The sequence below is a fragment of the Copidosoma floridanum genome, unplaced genomic scaffold (genome assembly GCF_036245765.1).
Source record: "Copidosoma floridanum isolate Cflo_tuat_1 unplaced genomic scaffold, Cflo_Japanese_pri ptg000013l, whole genome shotgun sequence".
Taxonomy (NCBI): Eukaryota; Metazoa; Arthropoda; class Insecta; order Hymenoptera; family Encyrtidae; genus Copidosoma; species Copidosoma floridanum.
This window is the reverse complement of record NW_028321890.1, coordinates 32,868,955-32,890,108: the sequence shown is the minus strand read 5'-3', so window position 1 is coordinate 32,890,108 and position 21,154 is coordinate 32,868,955. Positions and strand designations below refer to the sequence as shown.

General features: G+C 39.4%; 1 protein-coding gene across 3 annotated transcripts; it reads left to right on the top strand.

The window, feature by feature from the left end:
• The first annotated feature begins 204 nt into the window (after positions 1-204).
• Positions 205-20,866, top strand: LOC106637591 (uncharacterized). Of its 3 annotated transcripts, none has more exons than XM_089591763.1 (17): positions 205-1,755; positions 2,526-4,192; positions 4,853-11,453; positions 11,570-11,800; positions 11,873-12,091; positions 12,183-12,398; positions 12,487-12,708; positions 12,783-13,511; positions 13,587-13,826; positions 14,079-14,228; positions 14,293-17,219; positions 17,954-18,163; positions 18,298-18,414; positions 18,497-18,766; positions 18,845-18,961; positions 19,036-19,107; positions 19,182-20,866. In XM_089591763.1, the coding sequence occupies exons 1-17, from the start codon at positions 264-266 to the stop codon at positions 19,263-19,265; spliced, it is 15,564 nt and encodes a 5,187-aa protein (XP_089447889.1). In that variant the 5' UTR covers positions 205-263; the 3' UTR covers positions 19,266-20,866. The 3 variants fall into 3 exon arrangements, with proteins under 3 accessions (XP_089447889.1, XP_089447888.1, XP_089447890.1); XM_089591762.1 differs by having other exon boundaries at positions 12,165-12,398; XM_089591764.1 differs by lacking the exon at positions 13,587-13,826 and having other exon boundaries at positions 12,165-12,398.
• The last annotated feature ends 288 nt before the right edge of the window (positions 20,867-21,154 follow it).

Here is a 21,154-nt window from a genome sequence, read left to right as displayed (position 1 = left end):
GCCAGGGCCCAGGCCCGTGGGCTGCCTCTGATGGATGAGTCTGCATTCTAGAAAGTCTCCGATACACACAGGCCAGCCTAGGCATGCCGTAAGCGACACCCTCTCTTCCCTAGCACAGGGTGAGAAGCAGCCCAGGTTTGGTGTACTGCCGCCCGGGGTGCAAGCTTGGCAAGAGGAAAGTGGAGGCACTAGAGGAGAAAAAAAAAAAAAAAAAAAAAAGAAGAGAGTGGTGAAGTTGGACCTAAGCATAGCCAGGTGCTGTGATGAGTAGCAGTGGCGGTGGTAGCGGCGGCTTTCGTGGCCGAGGCTTTGGGCAACGCACAAACGCCAATGGATTTGGCGGTGGTAACCGCTACCCACCCGGCCAGCAGCAGCAACAAAACCGTAACCGTGGTGGCAGCGGAGGTGGTGGTGGTCGGCAGTCTGACAACTGGCAGGGTAGAGACACTGGTAACCGGTCCTACCAGCAATGGCGGGGCCGGCCCCAGAACGCCCCTTACCAGAAGCATCAGAGGCCCCAGCCATTTCAATCCGAGTGGGACAGGACGGGCCCGCCTCAGACAGAGTGGGACCGCACGTCCTCTAACGATCGTTCGTCCGATCGCTCCTTGGACAGGTCTGACAGGTATGACAGGGACAGAGATAGAGATAGGGACAGGGACCGAGATAGGGATCGTGACAGATACGACAGGCAGAACAGAAATGATAGGCCCTATCAGAATTACAGAGACCGGGGTCAGCCGAGGGGCTCCAACATGCGTTATCCTGGCCCTGGAAGGCCTTACCCCTATTCCAGCAAGCGTTCAAGTCCCTACAGTAGTCCCTACAGCAGCAGAAGTAACTCCCCTGTTCCTTCGGAGAAGCCGTCCGAGCCTCTGCTGGGATCAGAAGAAGAGAGGCAACAAAAGATAACCGAAACTGCTGCCAAACTCAAAAAGTCATTGTCCAGCATCACTGAAAAGGAAAAAGTCACCATTTGGGAGCAAGATCTCAGAGTGAGTTCAACTGTAGACGATACACCCAGCAAATTAGCTTCCTCCCAAGAAGATCTCGCTAGCTCAACTGTTCCTGATACAAAGCAAGATTCTACCGACTCAACCTCTACTCTACAAGACTCTAAGGATGTTGGACGTAAGGCTGTTGAGTCTGAATCGAGCAGTAAAGTTGATTTCAATGAGTTTTCTTTGTCTGCAAAGGAGCAATTTGATGAAGAACACTTTGTCGTGGACAGCATTGGCGACATAGAAATGGACGATTACGGATTGCTACAAACTCTGCCAAGTACTGATCACGGCAGTAATGAGCACATTGAAGACCACCCCGTTGATGACGAGCCTAAATGCACCGAGTCATCAGCAGAACTTCAACAAGAGCAGCAACAGCAAAAGTTAGTGACGCCGCTCGAGGAGCCCATCGATTTTGATAATGTCATGCAAATGCTCGATGAACAGTCCCAGAGCGATTCCCTGGATGAACAGAATAACTGTGATTCGATGAGTGACAAATCTAAAAAAGATCATGATGAAGACTCAAGGTCATCATCCAAAGCAGAGGAGCCTGGTTCCGAGATTACGGTTCCCTTCTTTGAGGCGACGAGTACTAAGTCAAAATCAGCCACAACGACCACGGCAGAGCCCGTTGTTGCCATGTGCCCTCCACCCAAGGGTGACTTTACAAGTTCTACTAAATTCAAAACAAGTCTTGGCTATACACCAAGTCTTACATCTCCCTGGACTGGAGCCTTTGACGGGAAAGGTATGCTTGATGACGCTTTTATAACAGCAACAATAATAATAATAACAATAATAATAATAATAAAATTTGAATTAAAAATAAAGTATACTTGTACACCACTAAAAGTAGGATCCATAGGGAGTAATTAAAATTATATTATTTACAGATTTAATTGTAAAAAAGAAAAAAATGGTTGTAACTTTTTTAAACAGCATGAACGGTTAAAAACTTTTGTAATAAAAAATCAAACAGAAAAGATGTAATATCTTGCAATATAGAACTTATTCAAATAAAGGCATTGTTAATAGCTTTAAAAGGTAGCTAATGAATTTTGTCGCATGTTATGTGAAATAATATATTTTTTTTAACTAATAAAACTTATTAGTTTTGTATTTTGTGTAAATTTACATTAAACGATATTGCTCATTGCACTTTGTTACAAAAGTTGTACACACATATTGCAACTCGTAGTTTGATTGAAACTTATGTAATATTAACTGATTATTGACTAGTTCATGAATAATATTGAGTTTCATGGATTTTCTCGTGAAAAATTCTAGTGGAAGTAAAGTATGTCAATCTTTTTGACATACTAAAATAAATAATGACTTAAAGCATATAAAATAACAATAAATTATTTTTTTCCACAATTATTACGTGATTCATTTTTTTCAGTTTTACTTATTATGTTTTATTTTACGACCAATAGCAGAAAAGTTAATTGGATTAAAGTGATGTTTTTTAATTATTCCTGATTATGCTATTATAATTGATAGTGAATTTTTTTTCAGAACTGCCAGCAGATTTGGACTTTAGTAAACCACCACCGACTATATCCAAAAAATCTGACAGCGACAGTAGCAAGTCCAAGGGTGAATTATTGCAGCTACCGCGGGCCTTCGACCCACGTAAACCAATCATTAGCAGCGTGTCCGAGAAAAAAGAGGAGGTCCGGCAACCACCGCCAATATTCGATCCTCGGCTTTCTATGACTGAGCGTTCGACATTGTTGCTGGCTGGTGCAACTTCGCGGGAACCGCCAAAGGTGCAAATTCCTCCACCACCGGTCATGATGCCACCCACCTTCCCGGCTTTCATGACGCCCATGAACTATCCGACTGTGCCGATGCCCGTCTCGGTTGCCCCAGCGCCTATGCCGGTACCTCCGATACCAAACCAAGAACCGATACTACCACCGCCTTTTGTCGGTCTCACGAGTACCAGCAGCAGTACAAGTACGTCTCTTGTATCTACAGCTGCAGCCTCGCTTAGCTTCGACGAGGATGGTCTAGAGGAGATGCAAGAGGCTATGGAATTTGCCAAACAGCTCATGAGTATGAATGACGAGCCAGTAGCGTCGAAATTGGAAGAGCCTGAAATGTCGCCTGTTGCCGCTCCAGTGGTTGTCCCAGTCGCCGCTCCTACACCAGTATCCGTTTCGCCGGTCGCTCCAGTAGCCGCTCCAATCGGAGTTCCGATTGTTGCACCAATCGCCCCTCCACTTATAGCTGCAGCAGCAGCTACGAGTACGCCTCTCGTTACTGCGGCGACCTTGATCTCAAGTGTACCCAAGCCTATTTCGCCACCGTTGCTACACTCGACCGACTCGAATCCGAGCACGCAGCAGCTATCGGTGCCAGTGTCCGATGATCCGACAGTCGCGAGTACTATTACGTCCACTGCAGCACCGATTGTTGCTTCGACAACTTTGAGTCAAACAGCTCAGATAGTTCCCTCTGGAATGGATATATTAAAGCTATCTCAGCAGATACTCATGGACAAGAAAACCACGGAAGATCTGTTGAGGCATACCCAGCTACTCAATACCGTGGCGACGTCTACAGCGCTGCCCCTGGCCCCTTTGAGTGCGAGTACGGTACCTTTGGTTGCCGCATCAACGATGCCGCTTGCTGCAGCTACTACAGTTCCTATACTAGGAACAATTCCAAGTGTCCAGCTGCCAGTTGCAGAAGTTGGTGTTGCAACAATGACTCGAAAGGCCAAGGACAAAAAACCAGTGAAAAAAGAGGGTGATGAGGCGACGTGGAAAAACAAAGTGATAAACAAATTCCTCAAAATGAGTGGAAACGAAATACGTAACATGATAGATCGTACGAGCCGTAGAAAGCATGACTTTGTCATGGACCGTCTAGTTAAGGAGCAAAAGAGCTCCATTAACCAGGAAATACTTATGAATGAGGACGGAAAGCTCAAGGAACATTCCCAAGATGAGTTTATCAAGCAGGTCAATGCTATGTTAGATCCAAATGCGACGTTCGACATTGACGATTTGCCCACCGATTTTATACAGCAGTTGAATGATGTGATGTTGAATTTGGAAACCAATCCTGTGTCTGCCATACCCAATGCTTCTTCGGACCCAATGAGCCTTACTGATCCTTTGGCTCACGAATACAATTCGCTCGATTCACGAATTGCATCGGCTCTACAAGAAGAGGTACGCATGTGTTTTCATTAGTTATTTTATTAATTATGTTTTTGCACGTGATACTTAGCGTACTTTCATATTAAAGTTTTAAACTAACCTTCACCCGTAAAATGTGATCGCTAGAAAGATAGAGTTGAACCTAATGTACCTGACATACAACTTTAATAAGAGGTTATAGAAGCTGTTTGACCGATATTAATTTGACGTTTTTAACAATTTTCGCTCATAAGTATCTAATTCGTCTGAAATTTTAAGGGTAAATTTCTATTAATTTACTTTGTTGAAATACTACACAATAAATACGGCTTTGTCACTTGAAAAGCAGAATAATGAGTATGGAACAATTAGTTGTGGTAAAACAAGCCTCCACTACCTCTTAAATTAGTAAATTAAAATATTATTTTATAAAAGCAATTATAGAACAAAATTTTTTTTAATATATCAATATTTATGAATGTTGTTGTGTTGAATAAGATAAAGCGAATTAAACATAATGGATGATGTATAAATTAATGACACGGCATGTCGCGCTGTAAATATCTATAACCTAATAATTTAGCATCTGATGTACCATGAAAATCGTAGAATCGTCAAAGACACGAATACTTATGCCATAAGCATATACTATGATTTTTCAATTCATATAATTACTAATGTTTGTTATTGCAGGACGATGCAATGATGCAAAAAATCGACAAGCATCTGCTTCACGAGCGACGCAAAAAGGAGTTCAAGCCAGTAGAGTTAGCTCATCATAAAGAAAAACAAAAAGTACGCGTTAAAATTATTCGCGACGATCACAAAAAAATCAAAGAACTGCAGCAACAGGCAAAGTTGCAGCAGCAGCTCGCAGCCGAGCGGGTGCTCGCAACCAATCGTGCTGCTCGAACCATTTCCACGGCCACACAGATCGACGATGATTACCCCACGTACACGTCAACGACAGATTTCATCTTGCGTGAACATTCAAGGCCGATTAACAGTACAAACGAGACCGCTCCCGTTGTCAATATGGCTGACATCGACGACATCTTCTCGGCTGGTATTGCCAAGGTGAGACAGGCAGCGAAGCTACCCTCTCCCCAACCGCCGACGAGTGGTGTAGCTGCTAGATTGGCTCATCGTATCGATCGTAATAATAAGAGTCAACCTCAGCCTGACGAGAACCGCACGGCCTTTAATCTTGACGATATCTTTTCGGCCGGCATGGCCAGGGCTAAGGCGTCCTCTGCCGCGACTGTGTCAGATGCCGGAAGGATTAGAGCCTCGGACGTTGATGTGGTAGAACGATGGATGAGGAAAGAACGCGAACACATAGATGCCTACAGAAATTTGACAAAGGAGGAGTGGGACGCAAAGTATGGCAAGACGATAGACCGAGGCGCGTTTGAGCGAGAACTCGAGGTTACGGTTTCGGAGTTCAACAAAATACAAGCGCTTAATCTCAACAATGAAGAAGCCGCCGCGGCCGGTCAGACGGCGGTTCGAGAACAAATCTCCAATAGCGAAGATGACACGTCGTCCTCGTCGTCAAGCGAATCGGATGACGAAACTCCATCTGATGTTACCCAGTTGCTGAAGGTCATTAAGGAGCGAGAAAAAATTGCCAAAAAGAGATCTATCAATGAGACCATTAGGGATGAAGTAACGGCCGAAATTGAGCGAAGGTGGCGTGAGAAACAAAAGTACAAAGAACGCAAATCGAAGAAGCGCTCGAGAAGGAAAAAGGATAAGAAGGAGCGTAAAAAACGTACCCGCAACAAGAAGCACAAGAAGCGCTCGAGGGTAAATGTCAGCGACTCCGACGATGACTCGGACGATGATGATTCTGACGATGATGATTTGACAACGAATCTGCTCTCGGAAGATGAGATCAAGAAAGAGATAATCAAAGAAGAGCCTGAGGCAGCTACCCTTGCAGCCACTCTTGCAGCAGTCGGTGGACGAACCATTCTTTTTAAAAATCCGCCTTCCAAGCGCAACGATGGCTCTGCCAAGCCTTACCCACTGAAATCTCGAAGCCAAAAGAAGCTTGTGCAGGAGAATGACTATCACGTAACTCGAAAAGTCACATTTTCCGACAAAGTGATCCATCACGATATCTCTGACAAAACGATCTTCAAGAAGATCGCTGCAGAGACCAAGGCCAAGGCTGTTGTAGCACCGGCAGCGATCGCTGGTGCTGCAGCTACGAAAGCTGTTCCTCCGTCTGTGCTAAAAGTTGTAGCTAAAACTGCGACCAAGCCAGCACAAGTTGGTATACAATCCATCACAAAAACAGTCGTCAACCAAGCTGCAGTTGCCAAGGCAGCCGCTGCAAATACTGCTGTAGCTGCCGCTTCAGCAGCAGCTCATGTTAAAAAGCCAGCAACCACAGCAGTTATTTCAAAAACCGCTACATTAGTAACGACAACAACTACCGTAACAACAGCTACAACGGCAACAAAAACTGCTGTTACGGCAACGGCGACTGCAACAACAGCTTCGGCAGTGAAAGTTGTTATGGTTACGACTTCAGCAACGACTTCAATACCTAAAGTTATTTCGACCACAACAACTGCAGCCACAGCTCTGGTAGCAAAGTCTGTCCCGGTTACGACAACCGCAGCAACAACTTCAGCAGCAAAAGCTGTTTCTTCCGTAAAAACTGCAGCTACCACGACGACAACAGTGGCGAAGACAAACGTTGCCGCAAAGGCGACGGTAGTGCCTAAGGCTGCAGTTGCAGCACCAGCTGTTGCGAAAGAGACTGCTGCGACAAAGGCACCTGTTGAATCTAAGATGACTGTTGAAAAAACTAGTCACGTAGCCAAAAAAGAAGAGCCTAAAAAGCCTGACGTGGACGTCGCTCAGAGCATCAAGCAAGCTGTTGCAGAGAATTTGATATCAGGCGCCTTGGAACTCGACAAAATTCCGGCTGTTGAGCCAAAAATAAAATCTCTGGAGAAAACCACCGTCAAACCCCAGGATAAAAGCCCCGTTAAATCTCTCAAAGTTGTGAAGAAAACTACCGAATCAGAAAAGTCAGAACCTGTCGATCCCAGCAAGCCAAAGAAATTGGATATTAAAGCTTACAAACAAAGGCTACTCGAACGTCAAAAAAGAGAGCAGGAAAAGGCAAAGCAATTAGAAAGTAACCCTGCTTCGCTAACGCAAAATCTCTTAAACATCCCGGCTAACAAACGTGAGTCCAGTTCCGCAGCTTTAGCCACGAAGCCAGCAGCACAGACCACGGCGAATAATGCGGAAGTTAAAACTGACAAGAACAAAGTTGAACCCGCCAAAAATAGCAGACCCGCTATCAAGTTGAAGCGCACGAGCCTTCACGAGAGGATGAAAGAGAAGATGGCTCAGGCTGAACTAATGGAAAAGGAAAATAAGAAAAAGACTGAAGAAGCTGCAAAAGCACCTACCGTTGTTCCTGACACGGAAAAAGGAAGTCCAACCAAGTGCATGGAAAACCATGGTGACTTGAAGTCGGACAAATCAAAAAAGAAGAAAAAGGTTTGTGAAGCCTGCAATAAGTTTAAAAATATCAAGTCTGAGGGCAGCAAGGAGCTTAAGTTGAAGTCACCAAGGAGCAAGGTCGCCGAGGTGGGCGAAAAATCCGAAGACAAAGAAACCTCGAAAAAGGTAGAAGTAAGCGAAGCAGACATGATGCTTAAGGAAAAATCAAAGAATGATGTGTTGAGTAGTGCTCAGCTGAACTCAAGTAATGCATTTGAGAGCATGGATGTCGTGTCGAGTAAAGAATCATTCGTTCCAATTGACACCTCACGCATTGAAACCAAAGTCATTGAAAGACCCATGGAAATTGTGGATAACGTGATGTCTAACATGACCGCATTGTTCACGAGTGACGGTTTGCCTGATACTGTGCCTGACGAGGAAATCAACAAGTACCTCGGCATCAGCAAGATTCCAATTTCAATCACAGACAAAGTCGATGAAGCCATGGACATTGCCGAAGACAGTGTAACCACTAAATCTTTTGATTTGATATCAACTAAAATGTCGCAAATCTGCGAGGCCTCAAATATGGATGCTAAAGAGCCCGACTTGGACAATTTAGAAGAATTAATGCAATTTTTCGTGGACATTACTCGTGAAGAAATGTATGAAACCACAGAAGAAGAAGAAAGATGTAGAGTTGCTGCAGAAGAGTGCAAGAGGGAAGAAGAAACTAGGTACAGAGCTCAGGTAGAAAAACGTAGTCTGGAAGAAGAAAAGAGATACCGAATAGAGAATCAAAGAAGTGAAGCAGAGGAAGAAAGGCTCAGGATAGAGCAAGAAAAATTCAAGGCTGAAGAAGAAAAGTTGCGTAAGAAAAAGCAGGAAGAAGCAGAAAGGCTTAAAGCAGAGCAAGAACTGCGCAGAATAGAAGAGCTGCGCAAAGTTGAATCAGCAGAAATAGAAATGATACGCAAGATGATGGAAAATGAAAAAGTGGAAAGTGTTAGTGAAGTGTGTAAAACGAGTGAAAGTGAAAAAATTGAAGATATTTTGAAGGAACTTAATGATACAAAAGTGATGGAAGAGAGCTTTACAGTGGAAAGTGAAAAAGAAAGTGTAGATAGTGAAAATGTGGAAAAAAGTGGGCAGCAAAATATCGTGATAGACTCAATAGAGATATCTAATGTCTCCGTCGTTAAAAGCATCCAAGAATCGCTTCAATCTCGTGACAACTTGGTCGTTGACATTAGATCTCAAAGTATGGGGAGCAGCACTGTTAATAGCCATGTGTCCAGTGGCATGAAGGATTTCAGTAATCTCCAGCAGCAATTGCAAAAGAACGAGAATCAAATCGAAATCACAGTACCGCTCTTCAAAGAGAGCATCATGCAATCTGTAAATAAGGAATACATGGGAAAAGAATCTCTGAGCGAATCTGTAAATAAAGATATTATATGCCCAATCACGGACGAGAACGAAAAGAACGACACCATGAATCTTTTAGAGGATTTGCAGACGTTTACCCAAAAAAGCGAGACCGCGGATAGCTCGCAGGTGACAAACGTTGAGCAGGCAAATAAACTCGACCAACTATTATGCGAGAATGATATTTCAAACTCAATGACTAACGAAGGATCGGTAGACTACAGAATTCCCGTAGAGCGGGAAGAGATGCGAGGTCTAGAAAATTCATTGAGAGACGGACATAACGTACTACCATTAGCGAAGCCACTTCCGTTAGCCAGAGAAATCGACGAGATGGAATCTCCACTGTCTCCCGAGCCCGAGGAAACTATCGAGCCGGACGCAGAACTTCTCAAGAGGCCATCTCCAGCGGAAACGGACGAAGACGGCAGCAATCTTCCTCCCATGTTCAGAAACGCGTCCATTATCCCAGATTCTGACGAGGAAGCCGGGGAAAGCGACAAGATCGCCGAGACTTTCAGCAAGTCCGACGACTTGGAGCCCATCCTCGAAGTCTTTGGCGACCCGAAGCCCGAGGAAATCCCTAAGCTTTTGGCCGAGGAGACTCCGATCGTGGCCCAAGAGCTCGAGCTTCCCGTCAATCTGGACGATCCGATCGAAAAGTCGCTCTTATTGCTCGACTCGATAGTCAAAGAGCCGGTGATTACCATTGACAGCAGTAGCAGCAGCAGCGAACACGTGCTTCTTCCCGCTGAAAAGTTTAAATCTGCCGATATCGCAGTGCCCAGTGTTGCCGACGTCAGTGACGAGCCAATCGAAAGGCCTCAAGTACAGGCACGGCCCTCTTTAATATCCGAGATGATTTTAAGGACGCCCATTACGGTGATACACGTGAGCAAAGACGGTAGCAAGAAGTACAACCGCATCGACAATTTGATGACCACAAGCACGAGCTCGGTTGTCATGGAGAAAGAAAAAATTGGTGTGAATGACAGTGAGTCTGTGTTGTCACCGACTTCGGACTTGATCGATACAACGACGAAAAACGTTGTGGCGCTCGATACAGACGAGGCTTCCGAGAATTCAGTGCACGTCGATACAAGTAAGGTACAAACAAATTCCAACGAAGCAGACGAAGTTGTTAATGGCGGCGGCCAGTTTTCGTTGCTGGTTAATAAAGACAACAACACGAACAGTGCCCCAGACTCGTCGAAACAAGAAAGTGAAAACGAGCCGGAAGTAGCCACGTTGGAGGAGGAGAGAGTGACGGATGTTGTTGCGGCTGAAACAGAAGAATTTGAAAACAAGAAAAAAACAGACCTGTTGCTAGCGATGAACAAAAACCAGCCGTTCGTTGTTTTAGAAAAATCCGAAGACCTCGAGAACTTGTCTAACGAGAGAAAGGAAAAACCTTCACTAGATCGTAAGTTACATAAAATCCTTAACAAGCCGAAAACCAAATTCAAAGCGGCGAAGCCCCCGCCAAAATCCGTTGGTATCGATAATCTTATGAACTCTGAGCTGGTGGAGCCTACGGTACTACCGACCCGTCACACCTGGATGAATATCGTCAACGAAATGAACGATATCAACCGTAAGATGCTCGAGCTGTGGTACAAAAAGTGTGAGCTCTTCCAGCACCTGCCTAACGCTCTTGGGGACGATGTCACCGAGGACGAGAAAAAGCAGGCAGAGATCGCGGCCACGGGTGGTATCAACATGGGCTTCAATCCACTCTCGATGATGATGATGCCCCAGGCTGCTGATCCTAAAAAACAGTTGGAGGTCGCTGCATCCATAGGCATGAATATAGGTTTTAATCCTCTATCCATGATGTCTATGCTGCCGGGCATGTCGGTGCTACAGCAGCAACCAACAACGAAAAAGCCAGAATGCTCGGAAAGTGAAACTAGTGCTCTGGATATGTCCGACAAAGTATCTGAGAGATCAGCTCTTGGTGAGAAGAAGCTTGGTACTGGCGACAAAGACTCGGATAAATCTGGACAGCGCCTCGAAAGCAAGCACAAAGACGATGAGAAAGAAAAGATCCACGACAAGAGGAAAAAGAAAAAGGCCAAATCCAAAGATGGATCCAACAGCAGGCGCTCTGTGTCTAGTGAACTGTCCATAGACAAAGATAAAACAAAAACTTCTCTAAAATCAACGCCCGATACCAAAATTAGCAAGCAGCACAAGGAATCTTCTGAAGATTCCAAAGCCTCGAAGAAGAGGCCTAAAGTTGATAGTTCTGAAACTACGCCAAAATCAAAGGGCAGGATAAGAACTTTTTCCAAAGGATCTTCAGATGAATCTGAGTCCGAAAGTTCCGCCAGGAAGCGTCTTGTTAGTCCAGAACCGTTCAAGGTTAAAGCTCCAACAAAGCTTGAAAAAGGTACTTGATTCTTTATTTGTAAACTAGCAACTATTTATTCTGACGACTAGACTTATTCTTATAACTTAATGGTTGGTTTGAAAAAAAAAAAATTTCATAAAAAAAATTTTTTTTAGAATCTCTTTCGAGGAAACTTGAAAAACCCTCTAAGGGTAAAAAATCAACGAAATCTAATAAGGATGTCAAAGCTGCCTCGAAAAATTTGTCGGATGATGATTCTGATGCAATATTACAATCAAAGTTGAATTCCATGCAAGCTCCGCAAACACAGCGTGCTAAAAAACTTGGCAAAGCTCTCAAAAATTCGTCAGACAGTGAGGAAGAAAACAAAAACAAACCTAAAAAAGGTAATAAATTTTAATTTTTCGATTAAAGTCTACTTGGTTTTTTGTGCTACTGTAAAATTGATTTTTCCGCAGAATCAGTTCGATCTCAAAGCAGAATGGGCAAACCTTTAAAACCATCGAAATCATTAAAGAGTAAGGAAATTAATGACTCTGATTCTGAAGATGAAAGTGAAATTCGCAAGCGTTCTCAGAGCCGTGCTGGTAAACCTATGAAGGGTGCACAAGTAAGTGATGATGATGGCTTTAAGAAAAAATCAGACACTGAATCGATGTCAAGTCGAGGAAAGAAAGGTAAAGTTATTGATTCGTATTTTGTATTATATCTAAAAAAAAATTGATTTCAACATCGAGTATCATTACACAGATTCTATTAAACGTTCAGAAAGCAGAATTGGTAAAGCTGCTAGGCGTAAGTCTCCAAAAACTACGAAATCAAAAGACGATTCGGATAATGAGTCTCGTGGTAGGAGTACCAGTCCAAAAGCAAATTTCCGATCTAAAAGTCAGCTTGGTAAACTTTCTAAAGCTTTGGTAGATAGTGAAAGTGAAGATGAAAAGAGGAAATCTGGTTCTGAGTCGGTATCCAGCCGTAAATCAGGTAAATTTTGATTATTCACATCAAGTAAAAAAATTAGTTACTATTGTGCAAATAATGGTTAAATTACATTTTTTCCCTTACTTTTTAGGATCAACTAAACGATCAAAAAATAGAATAGATAAACCTTTAGTAGAAAAGAAACATACATCACCAGTAAAGACTGTTAATGATAGCAATAAATCGGATATTGATTCAGAAGTTGAAAAATATACACGCAACCGTAGCCCTAGTCCCAAAGAAATTTTGCGATCCAAAAGCCGCATTGGAAAACCACAGAAAGTTAGTGATAATGAACCTGTTTTTAGTCGTGGTGAGTCAAACGTTATATCTATGGAAATTTTGTTTAATTCTTCATATTTTACCATTTATAATTTTTTGTTACAGCATCAAACTTGACTCAACGTTCCAAAAGTAGTATAGGAAATCTTCTTAAGGATAAAACTACATTAAAATTATCAAAAACCAAAAAAGCTAAGTCAAAAATAAAATCAAAACTTGGTCAATTTGAACGAGATCGTAGTTCTAGTCCTGAAAGGCCACGACCTAAAAGCAGCATTGGTAAATTTTCTCAAGGATTATTGGACAGTGATTCAGATGAACCCCTTTCTCAAAAAACAGCCAAAAGTAAGTCTCTGTCAAAAGATCAAATCCGCAAAAACCTTCAAGACTCATCGGACAGTGAAGTTGAAAGTGACAAGAAAAAACCTATTGGATCCCAACGTGCTAGAAGTAGAGCAGGCAAAGTTTTGAAAATAAAATCTCCCAAGACAAAACAAATAGCTGCTATGAAATCAGGTGATGAATCAGAAGATGAAAGTTCAGTTCGTAATCGAAGCGTTAGTCCCAAACGAAGAGCTAAAGGTAGAATTCGCCAATTGTCTCGAGATTCATCGACGAGTAATGATGAAAGCAAGAAAAGGGTCAAATCGCCCAAAAAGTCTTCACCTGGGAAAGAAAAATCCATCAGTAAATCGGACAGTGACTCTAATGTAGAAAATCGCGTTCTTAACGATAGACCAAAGCGACCGAAGAGCCGAATGCATTCATCTGCTGCAAGTGACAGTGAAAACAAGAAAAAATCGGATATTGATTTAGCTTCTGATCTTAAACCAGGTAAACTGTCGACAATGTTATCTGCGTGGAATGTTAGATGTTTAGATTTTGATCTATCCCAAATTATAACAATAGAGTCAGCAAGGAGTTCAGTGGGCAGATCGGATGAAGCTGAAAAAAGTAAGTCTGTAGAAAAGTCGTTGGCAAAGTCGCAAGAGTTCGCACGCCAAATGGTAGATGCGATTGCTAAAGACTTTTCCGACGATGAGACCAACATTCCAGCTGTGAACGAAAACCAACCTGGTAAGTCTTCCGACAATTATGAAGACAGCAGTCAAGAGAATTCCAATGGCATCAACGAACCTAAACCGGATGGTAAGTTCTTATTTCTATGTAGTATTTTAAATTAAGTATAACATCCCCCAAGAGAGGTATCTCTCGTGTACAAAATATCTTTCATGTATGCTTCGGTGTTATTTAAGTATTAATAGAAAATATTTAGTTTTTATATATATATCATAATTTTACAATTATAAAAAGATAAAAATTTTCCAGACAAAAGTTTTAATAGTTACTTTCTTAACATGATAATATGCCCTTTAACATTTTTTAATAAAATTATTTCAGGTGGTCAACTAGTAAAACAAGATCAATCAAATGACAAAGAAAAGAAATCAGAAAAAGTAAAAAGTCACGAACCCGAAGATAAGGATGATTTTGATAAGGACTTGGAAGTTAAACGAATTATTAAGAAGCAAAGCATCACTCCTTCAAAGGGTAAGTTCATCGCATTTTTTATTAATGCAAACAAACTTTATTTTGATTTCATTTTCTCTTTCAGAACTTCCACCTCGTTCTAAGAGTAGAGCAGCTAAATCTATAAAACCGAAAGATTCAAGTAAGCGACCAAAGAGTAGGGTTGGCAAAGAATCCAATACTCATTCACAGTCTCCAGTTAAAAAAATTCAGGATAATCAGAAAACAGTTATATATTCAGATGATAGTACTCAAGACACACTGGAGCTATCAAAAAGTGATAGTAAAGCTTCCGGAAAGGGTCTCGCACTTCTTGAAGAGTCTCTTAAGAAAGAATCAAAAAAGCAAAAGTCATCCTTAAAGTTCTTGTTAAATTCTCAGTCAAATAAGTCTGATGAAGAATCAGATCTTTCGTCTATTGTAGATTTAGAAGAATCTGAACGTTCTTCCAAGAAAAAACAAAAAACTGTCATCGTTTCTTCAGAAGTGTCCAAGCGCTATGAGGATGTTATAGAGTGTGTTGTTAAAAATTCCGAACTGCAATCTCCAACTCCAGAGTTAAATAATCTTGTAAAAAACAATGACAATAAAGAAAAAACTCGAGAAGAAAAGATCGTAAAACTCTGCCAGCTTTCTTCAGAGCCTAAAAATTCTGAGTTAGAAGATATTTCTGATGGTGAGTTAAATGTTGATTCACCTCTACCTGAATCTGAAGAACAACAAAAAGTACCTGTTTCTGAAAGTTTGAATGAAGAAATTTCTAAAACTTTGAAAAATGACAATGAATCTGCTGAAATAAATGACGTGAAAGAAACAGAATCTGCCGAAAAGGATAATGCGATTGAATTAAAGTCCGATGAAAAAGAAGTAGAATCTGCTAATACAAAAGACACGAAAGATAAAGCTCAGATTGAACAGAGCCATGATTCTCAGTCTGAAGATGAAGTTGAAGTAACCGATCTTGATGTACCCTTTACTTATGAAGGTTCTCCATATGTTGTTTTAGATATTCTTGAAGAAGCTGAAATTGATATTCCAACAGAGGATGACAATGCCAAAGAGGATAATATGATGGCACCATTTACTTACGAAGGCATGCCACTACCCAAAGAAGTAATTGACAATTGTAGTTCAGTAGGAAGTGGTTCAAATCAACCTTCACCAAAATGTGTCGAGGCATCTGCAGATCCACAAGTAACTAAATCAGATAAATCTAAAGTTGACAGTTATTCTGAAAAACAATCTCTAACTCAAGATCAAGCTGACTCTGATAGTGAAATTGATGTTGAAAAAGAAGATAAATTAGATGATAGTGTCGTGCAAAGAGAAATAGATGTTACATCGGAAAAATCTGATGTTGAAGTAGAAAAAATGACAGATGAGGACGAGAACATTGTTAAAATTACAGACCAAAAAGATTTTGAAGAAAAGAAAAATGTATCTGATCAAAAGGTAATGCAACAAAGTAGAGAAACTATTGCTGAAGACTCGGAATCTGAAGAAAAGAAAACAAAACCCTCTCGTCACAAATCGAAGAAAGAATCTATCGTTATAAATAAAGCTATAACTTCAAAGAAATCACAAAAATCGAAGACTGTTGATGAAGAATTTATTCACGATAGTGATTCTGATAAGTCTAAAGGTGGTGATAATGATGAATCTGTCGTGGAAGAAAGCAAGTCAGTTAAATCAGCCAAAAATAAAAAATTGGCTGTTGAAAAACAAAACACTAAGAAGAGAGATAGTGATTCTGAAAAATCTGACGAGTCTGATCTAGAAGACTCGAGTCGATTAAAATCGAAGGATGTAAAGCGCAAGAAAACAGAAACAAAAACTAAAAAAAGAAAAGTAGAGAGTGATTCGGACAAGTCGGAAAATGAAATAAAAGATAATGAAGCTGAGGACAAGAAGAGGAGTAAGAGACGCAAGACATCTGTCCATGTAAAACCGTCCAAGAAACATAAGAATGAAAACGTTAAAGAAGTGAAACGTCGTGGACGCCCTAAAAGAATTATTGAAGAAGAACTGTCGAATGGTGAAGGAGTTATTCCATCTAAGAGAAGGCGTAAATATAAGGATGTGCCATTTAAGAAAAGTGTTCAAAGAAAACCATTTATGAGCAAAGCAGAGATGAGAGCGTGTAAAGTCTCGATCATAAACTGCAAGTATACTCTGCTTCGGGATAACGTATCTTCAAGTGTTTTACGTAAAGTTGGTATATCTCGCATTCGAAACTTGAAGTCTATATTTCCGAGTAAATCTAGTTCTAAACAACGAGAACTTGACTTAGAAGTTAAGCAGGAAGAACATACTGTGAGTAAAAAAGACAAACATAGTACCACAGATGCAAAAGCAAAAAACTCGGAAGAGAAAGAGAATCTGAAAGAAGAGTCTAAAAAAAAAATTGATTCCAAAAAGAAGATAGACTCCGAGGTTGAAGATCACCATAAAAAAAAGAATGAAGCTAAGTCTGAGCAAAATAATATAGAAGTAAACACCGGAAATCGAACAAATGAGGAAAATTTAACAAACACCGAGGTCGAATCAAATTCAGAAACGATAACAGAAAAGGATTTTGAGAAAAAAGAAGACTCACCTATTAACAAGACTAAAGAAATGGAGTCGGATATTAAACAAAAAAGTCTTGAAGTGGAACCACCAAGAGAAAATGAGTTAGTCGCTTCAGAAAATAAAAAAAAAGTAGTACAAGAGGCTGCAAACCAATTAACACCATCAAAGCAGAATATTCCCACAATTTCAGAATCTCCTAAGTCTACTTCAAGTCTCTCAGAATCGTTGCAGCAAAAAAAACCATTATTAAATTGCAAAGACAACAAATTAGCTCAGATTCAAGTAGTTGTGGAAAAAATAAAAATTCCAGCAAAGGCAACGGCAGCAGCGGGAGTTTTCAACGAGACTGAAGAAAAATCCAATTCAAACGTGGCGGAGGATGAGGCAAAATCCAAAAGAGCTACTTTTTCACGTCACACGGGTCCGATTTTGCATATCAAGGTAAAGGACAGTGATGAAAAAAAAAAAAAAAAATAGTTTTTAGAAGTAAACTTGACGATGAACTTGACTTAAAAAAACATGACCGAGAAGTAAAAAATAATTACAAAGTGAAATGTTTCACAACACTGTGACAAACTTATTATATAAAACCATGTAACTACAGTACAAGAAACTATAATTGCGCTTAAATTAAAAACTGGATGTGATATTCCCAAAAGCCTATAGTTTTAGACTTTGAAGATATTAAATTAGACTTGTGTAAACTATATATTAATGTAAAATAATGTTGTTTCGTAATAAGTAAAAATTTAGATAGTGATTAATGAAATTTTCAATTAATAAGTAATTATAAACCGTATTTTTGTTTAGTTTTTTTTTTTTTTTTTTTTTTTACTTATCGTGAAAACGCAGGCTTTGTGTTAATTTTATCGATTTTTTGATCATCGATTTTAATTGCGAGGCATGTTCGTAATTATAGATTTAATAAAAACTCACAAATTTGTAGAATCCTGCTTTTACTCATTACTACGACATGTCCTTTACCTGTCCTGTGATTAACAATGTACATGTGTCTTCAATTTAATCTCATGTTTTAAATAACACCACGAAACGTCTACAAATCGACTTATCTCTTGTGTATGGAATTGTTTAACACAGCTTATTAATTAAGACATGATAAAAGATAAGAAGAAGTAGAGACATTGACTAGATGAAGAATTCGTATGGCTTTTTAGGTTTTTGAAGACACTTTCTTGGCAGCTAGTGACAATGGATTAGTATATCAGTACAAAATCACATCTGATACATTAGTTAGAGTTTTCAAAGGCCATACCGGTGCTGTGACATGTCTTTGTGTTCCCTGTTATGTAGACAAGCATAGCAATAAATATGAACTTATGTGTTCGGGATCCTTAGATCGCAGTCTCCGTTGCTACAATATTAGGGTAAGAATTATTAAATTAATGTTTATTCTACTTAGCTTGTTCATTTATACACACGCCAATTATTTTTGTTAATTTAATAATTTTGTTTCACTGGTTATTTTTTCCATGATTTTTTAATACAACAATTTTCGCAGACTGGTCTGGAACAACAAATAAACGAAGTGGAAAGTCCTATTCAATGTATGGAGCTGTGCTGGAATGTCATTTATATCGGTACCAAATCTGGAAGTATATTACGATTTAATGTTCAGGTACGTGCATATTTATTTTGAATTAAAATACAAAATTGAAAGAATATGGTATTTATTTGATATTGACATGTATTTTTTGTAGACGAGGAATTTGGCTACAATAGTTTCAGCAGAAGGCGACAAGAAAAAACCTCCATCAATCATGGCACTAAAAGCGACCAAAGAAGGAGCTAGAAGGGTGCTGATCGTGGCTGCTCGAGCCGAAAAGTTGGCCATTCGAGATGCTGACAATGGACTCTTGCTGCGAACGATAAGCGGTGAAGAAAATTACACAATTTACAGTTTACTCAGAGAAAAAAGTCTGATTTACTGCGGAACAAGTAGTAGGTCGCTTCCTGTTTTCGATTTTATTGTAAGTTATTCCGATTATTCATAACTATCCAATTGACAAAAGTATCTTTTTATTCAAAGTTAATTTATTATATTTCAGACTGGAGTACAGACAGAAAAATATAATGCAAGTGTCGGCATTGTGTGCATGTGCTTATGTCAACACCTTCTGTTTGCTGGATGCTATGATGGAAACATCTATGTTTTTGATACTGAGGTAACTAGAGCGTTATTGTCTAAAAAAGTGGCCCCATTTTTGTTATTGTTTATTTCAACTCCATAAACTTTTAGGATAAAGTCCTCGTATGCGCTATACCCGGCCCTGGAAATATGCTTTTAAGCATGGAACTTATTGATAGAAAAGTAAGTAGCAATTAATTATAAATCAATACAATCACTTCATAGCCAATTTATATTAAGACTCGCAATGTTTGTAGATAATAGCCGGCAGCAAAGACAAGAATCTTCATTTATGGGACATGCCTGATGATGTATTGAGACTGCTAAATGAGAAACCGTAGAGAAAGATGTCGCGGAGAGTGAATCTAGTCACCTAATAGACTCTTGGCAGGACTAAGATCATAAGAATGTCAATTCAGTAAAATGAACGGTGGTATGATATCGAAGGCCACTGCCGCGATGCTCTCAGGCCCTCGCCAATCATGGATGTCACCAAAAAATGATGTTGCAACGGTAATTAAAATATTTGTATAAAAAATCAAGATCAAACCGAAAAAAAGTTAAAGATTCGGTTAATATTCAATTATAAAAAGAATGTATATAAAATGATGTGCATCGTATAGGCGTATATATAAAAATAAAAACGATTTGTACAGAGCCGATTGTACAGAGGGAGAATCGTGAGGACAAGTCGTACTTTATTGTCAAAAAATTAATGCCAATAAAGTACCAAGTACGCATCTCGACGTGCCCTTTACTTTAACCAATGTAACTTTAGGAGCGACGTTAATGTAATATTAAACCTTGTAGATTTATTCACGGAGTTGATAAGTTTTGTTTTCTTACATGCTTTATCATAAAAGTGAGTATCCGCATGTATCCAGTCCTGAAGCTATCCTTTAATTTTAATCGGAACCAAAATTGAAAGCGGTAACAGGACTGACGTGAATTAATTTACACTCGCGGATTCTCAGTAAACGATAAATTAAAAGAAACGGGCAATGTTACTAAGCCATCGGATGAAGATGTGTCTTTGAAAACGCAATTTTACTACTCAATGAAAAGCTTTACATTTCAGTTTTTTTGTTATTACATATTGTTTCATACCTAAGAAGCAGGATTGTAATTTGACAGCGGTTAAGAATGTAAACTTATGATAGTGGGTATGTTTAAACATTGTCATTTCCATTTACATTGTCAAGTTAATTATTAACGTTAACAAAAAAAAAAAAAACAGCGTTATTCGCTCGGAATTGCGAATGGCGCTTACGATGTCATATGATACTTCACGTACATTTCGTCGAAGTTTTGCATACCTTGTAAATTTTGCGTCAATATGACAAAAAGGCGACGTATGATTGCGCGTATTCGAATTTTATACAGTTTGAAAATATAAAAAGAAAAATAAACTAAGGATGAAAAGCACATTGTAGATGCGAAATGACGAAACGTGTACCATTTCTCGTACATTGTTGTATTTTATATGTAATGTAGTTTCGTCTAACTGCATTATTTCAAAATATGTAAAAATATAAAATAAAATGAAAAAGTGATTTTTTATACGCGATTTTCTTTGCTTGTTAGGCAGTAGTTATACATAATTTAAGTAACAAGCTCATTTCTTTATTTCTTAGAAGAAATAATCACTTGATAATATTATAAAAACGTACAAAATTCGTGCTATGAATGTTTGAAAAATTCATTAGATTTTCATTGATTAAAATTTAAGTTGTCCACAATTTTTAGTAAGATGGATAATTGTTTGAGTGAAACTACACTTATCAAGTCATTACTTCTAGACATTATTGTCGCTTTTCGTAGTAAAAATAACTTATGAAAAGCAATTTGTTGTTTGATCAAAATTACTTTCAACGAATTATACGAAAACCAATAAGTGAATGAAAAATGTAACACTTTAAAAACTAAACGATATTTTAAATAAACACGTTCACTTTTACAACAAACATTGTTTTCTTTGAAAAAAAAAACTTCCTCCTAAAAACCTTATTAGCTACTTAACGACAATTTCGTTTTGTTTTATCTTAAACAAATTCTTATTATTACGTCTAAAAACTTTATCAATCTTATTATATCAAAGTTTTTCATCAGTTTCTTTGATCGCTTTAATCACAAGATATCGGTTAATTATTTATTTTATTATTTTTTCAATTGACCTTATAAATAATGAAAATATTTTATTTATCTTCGATACTTAAGCGATTTTCAAGTA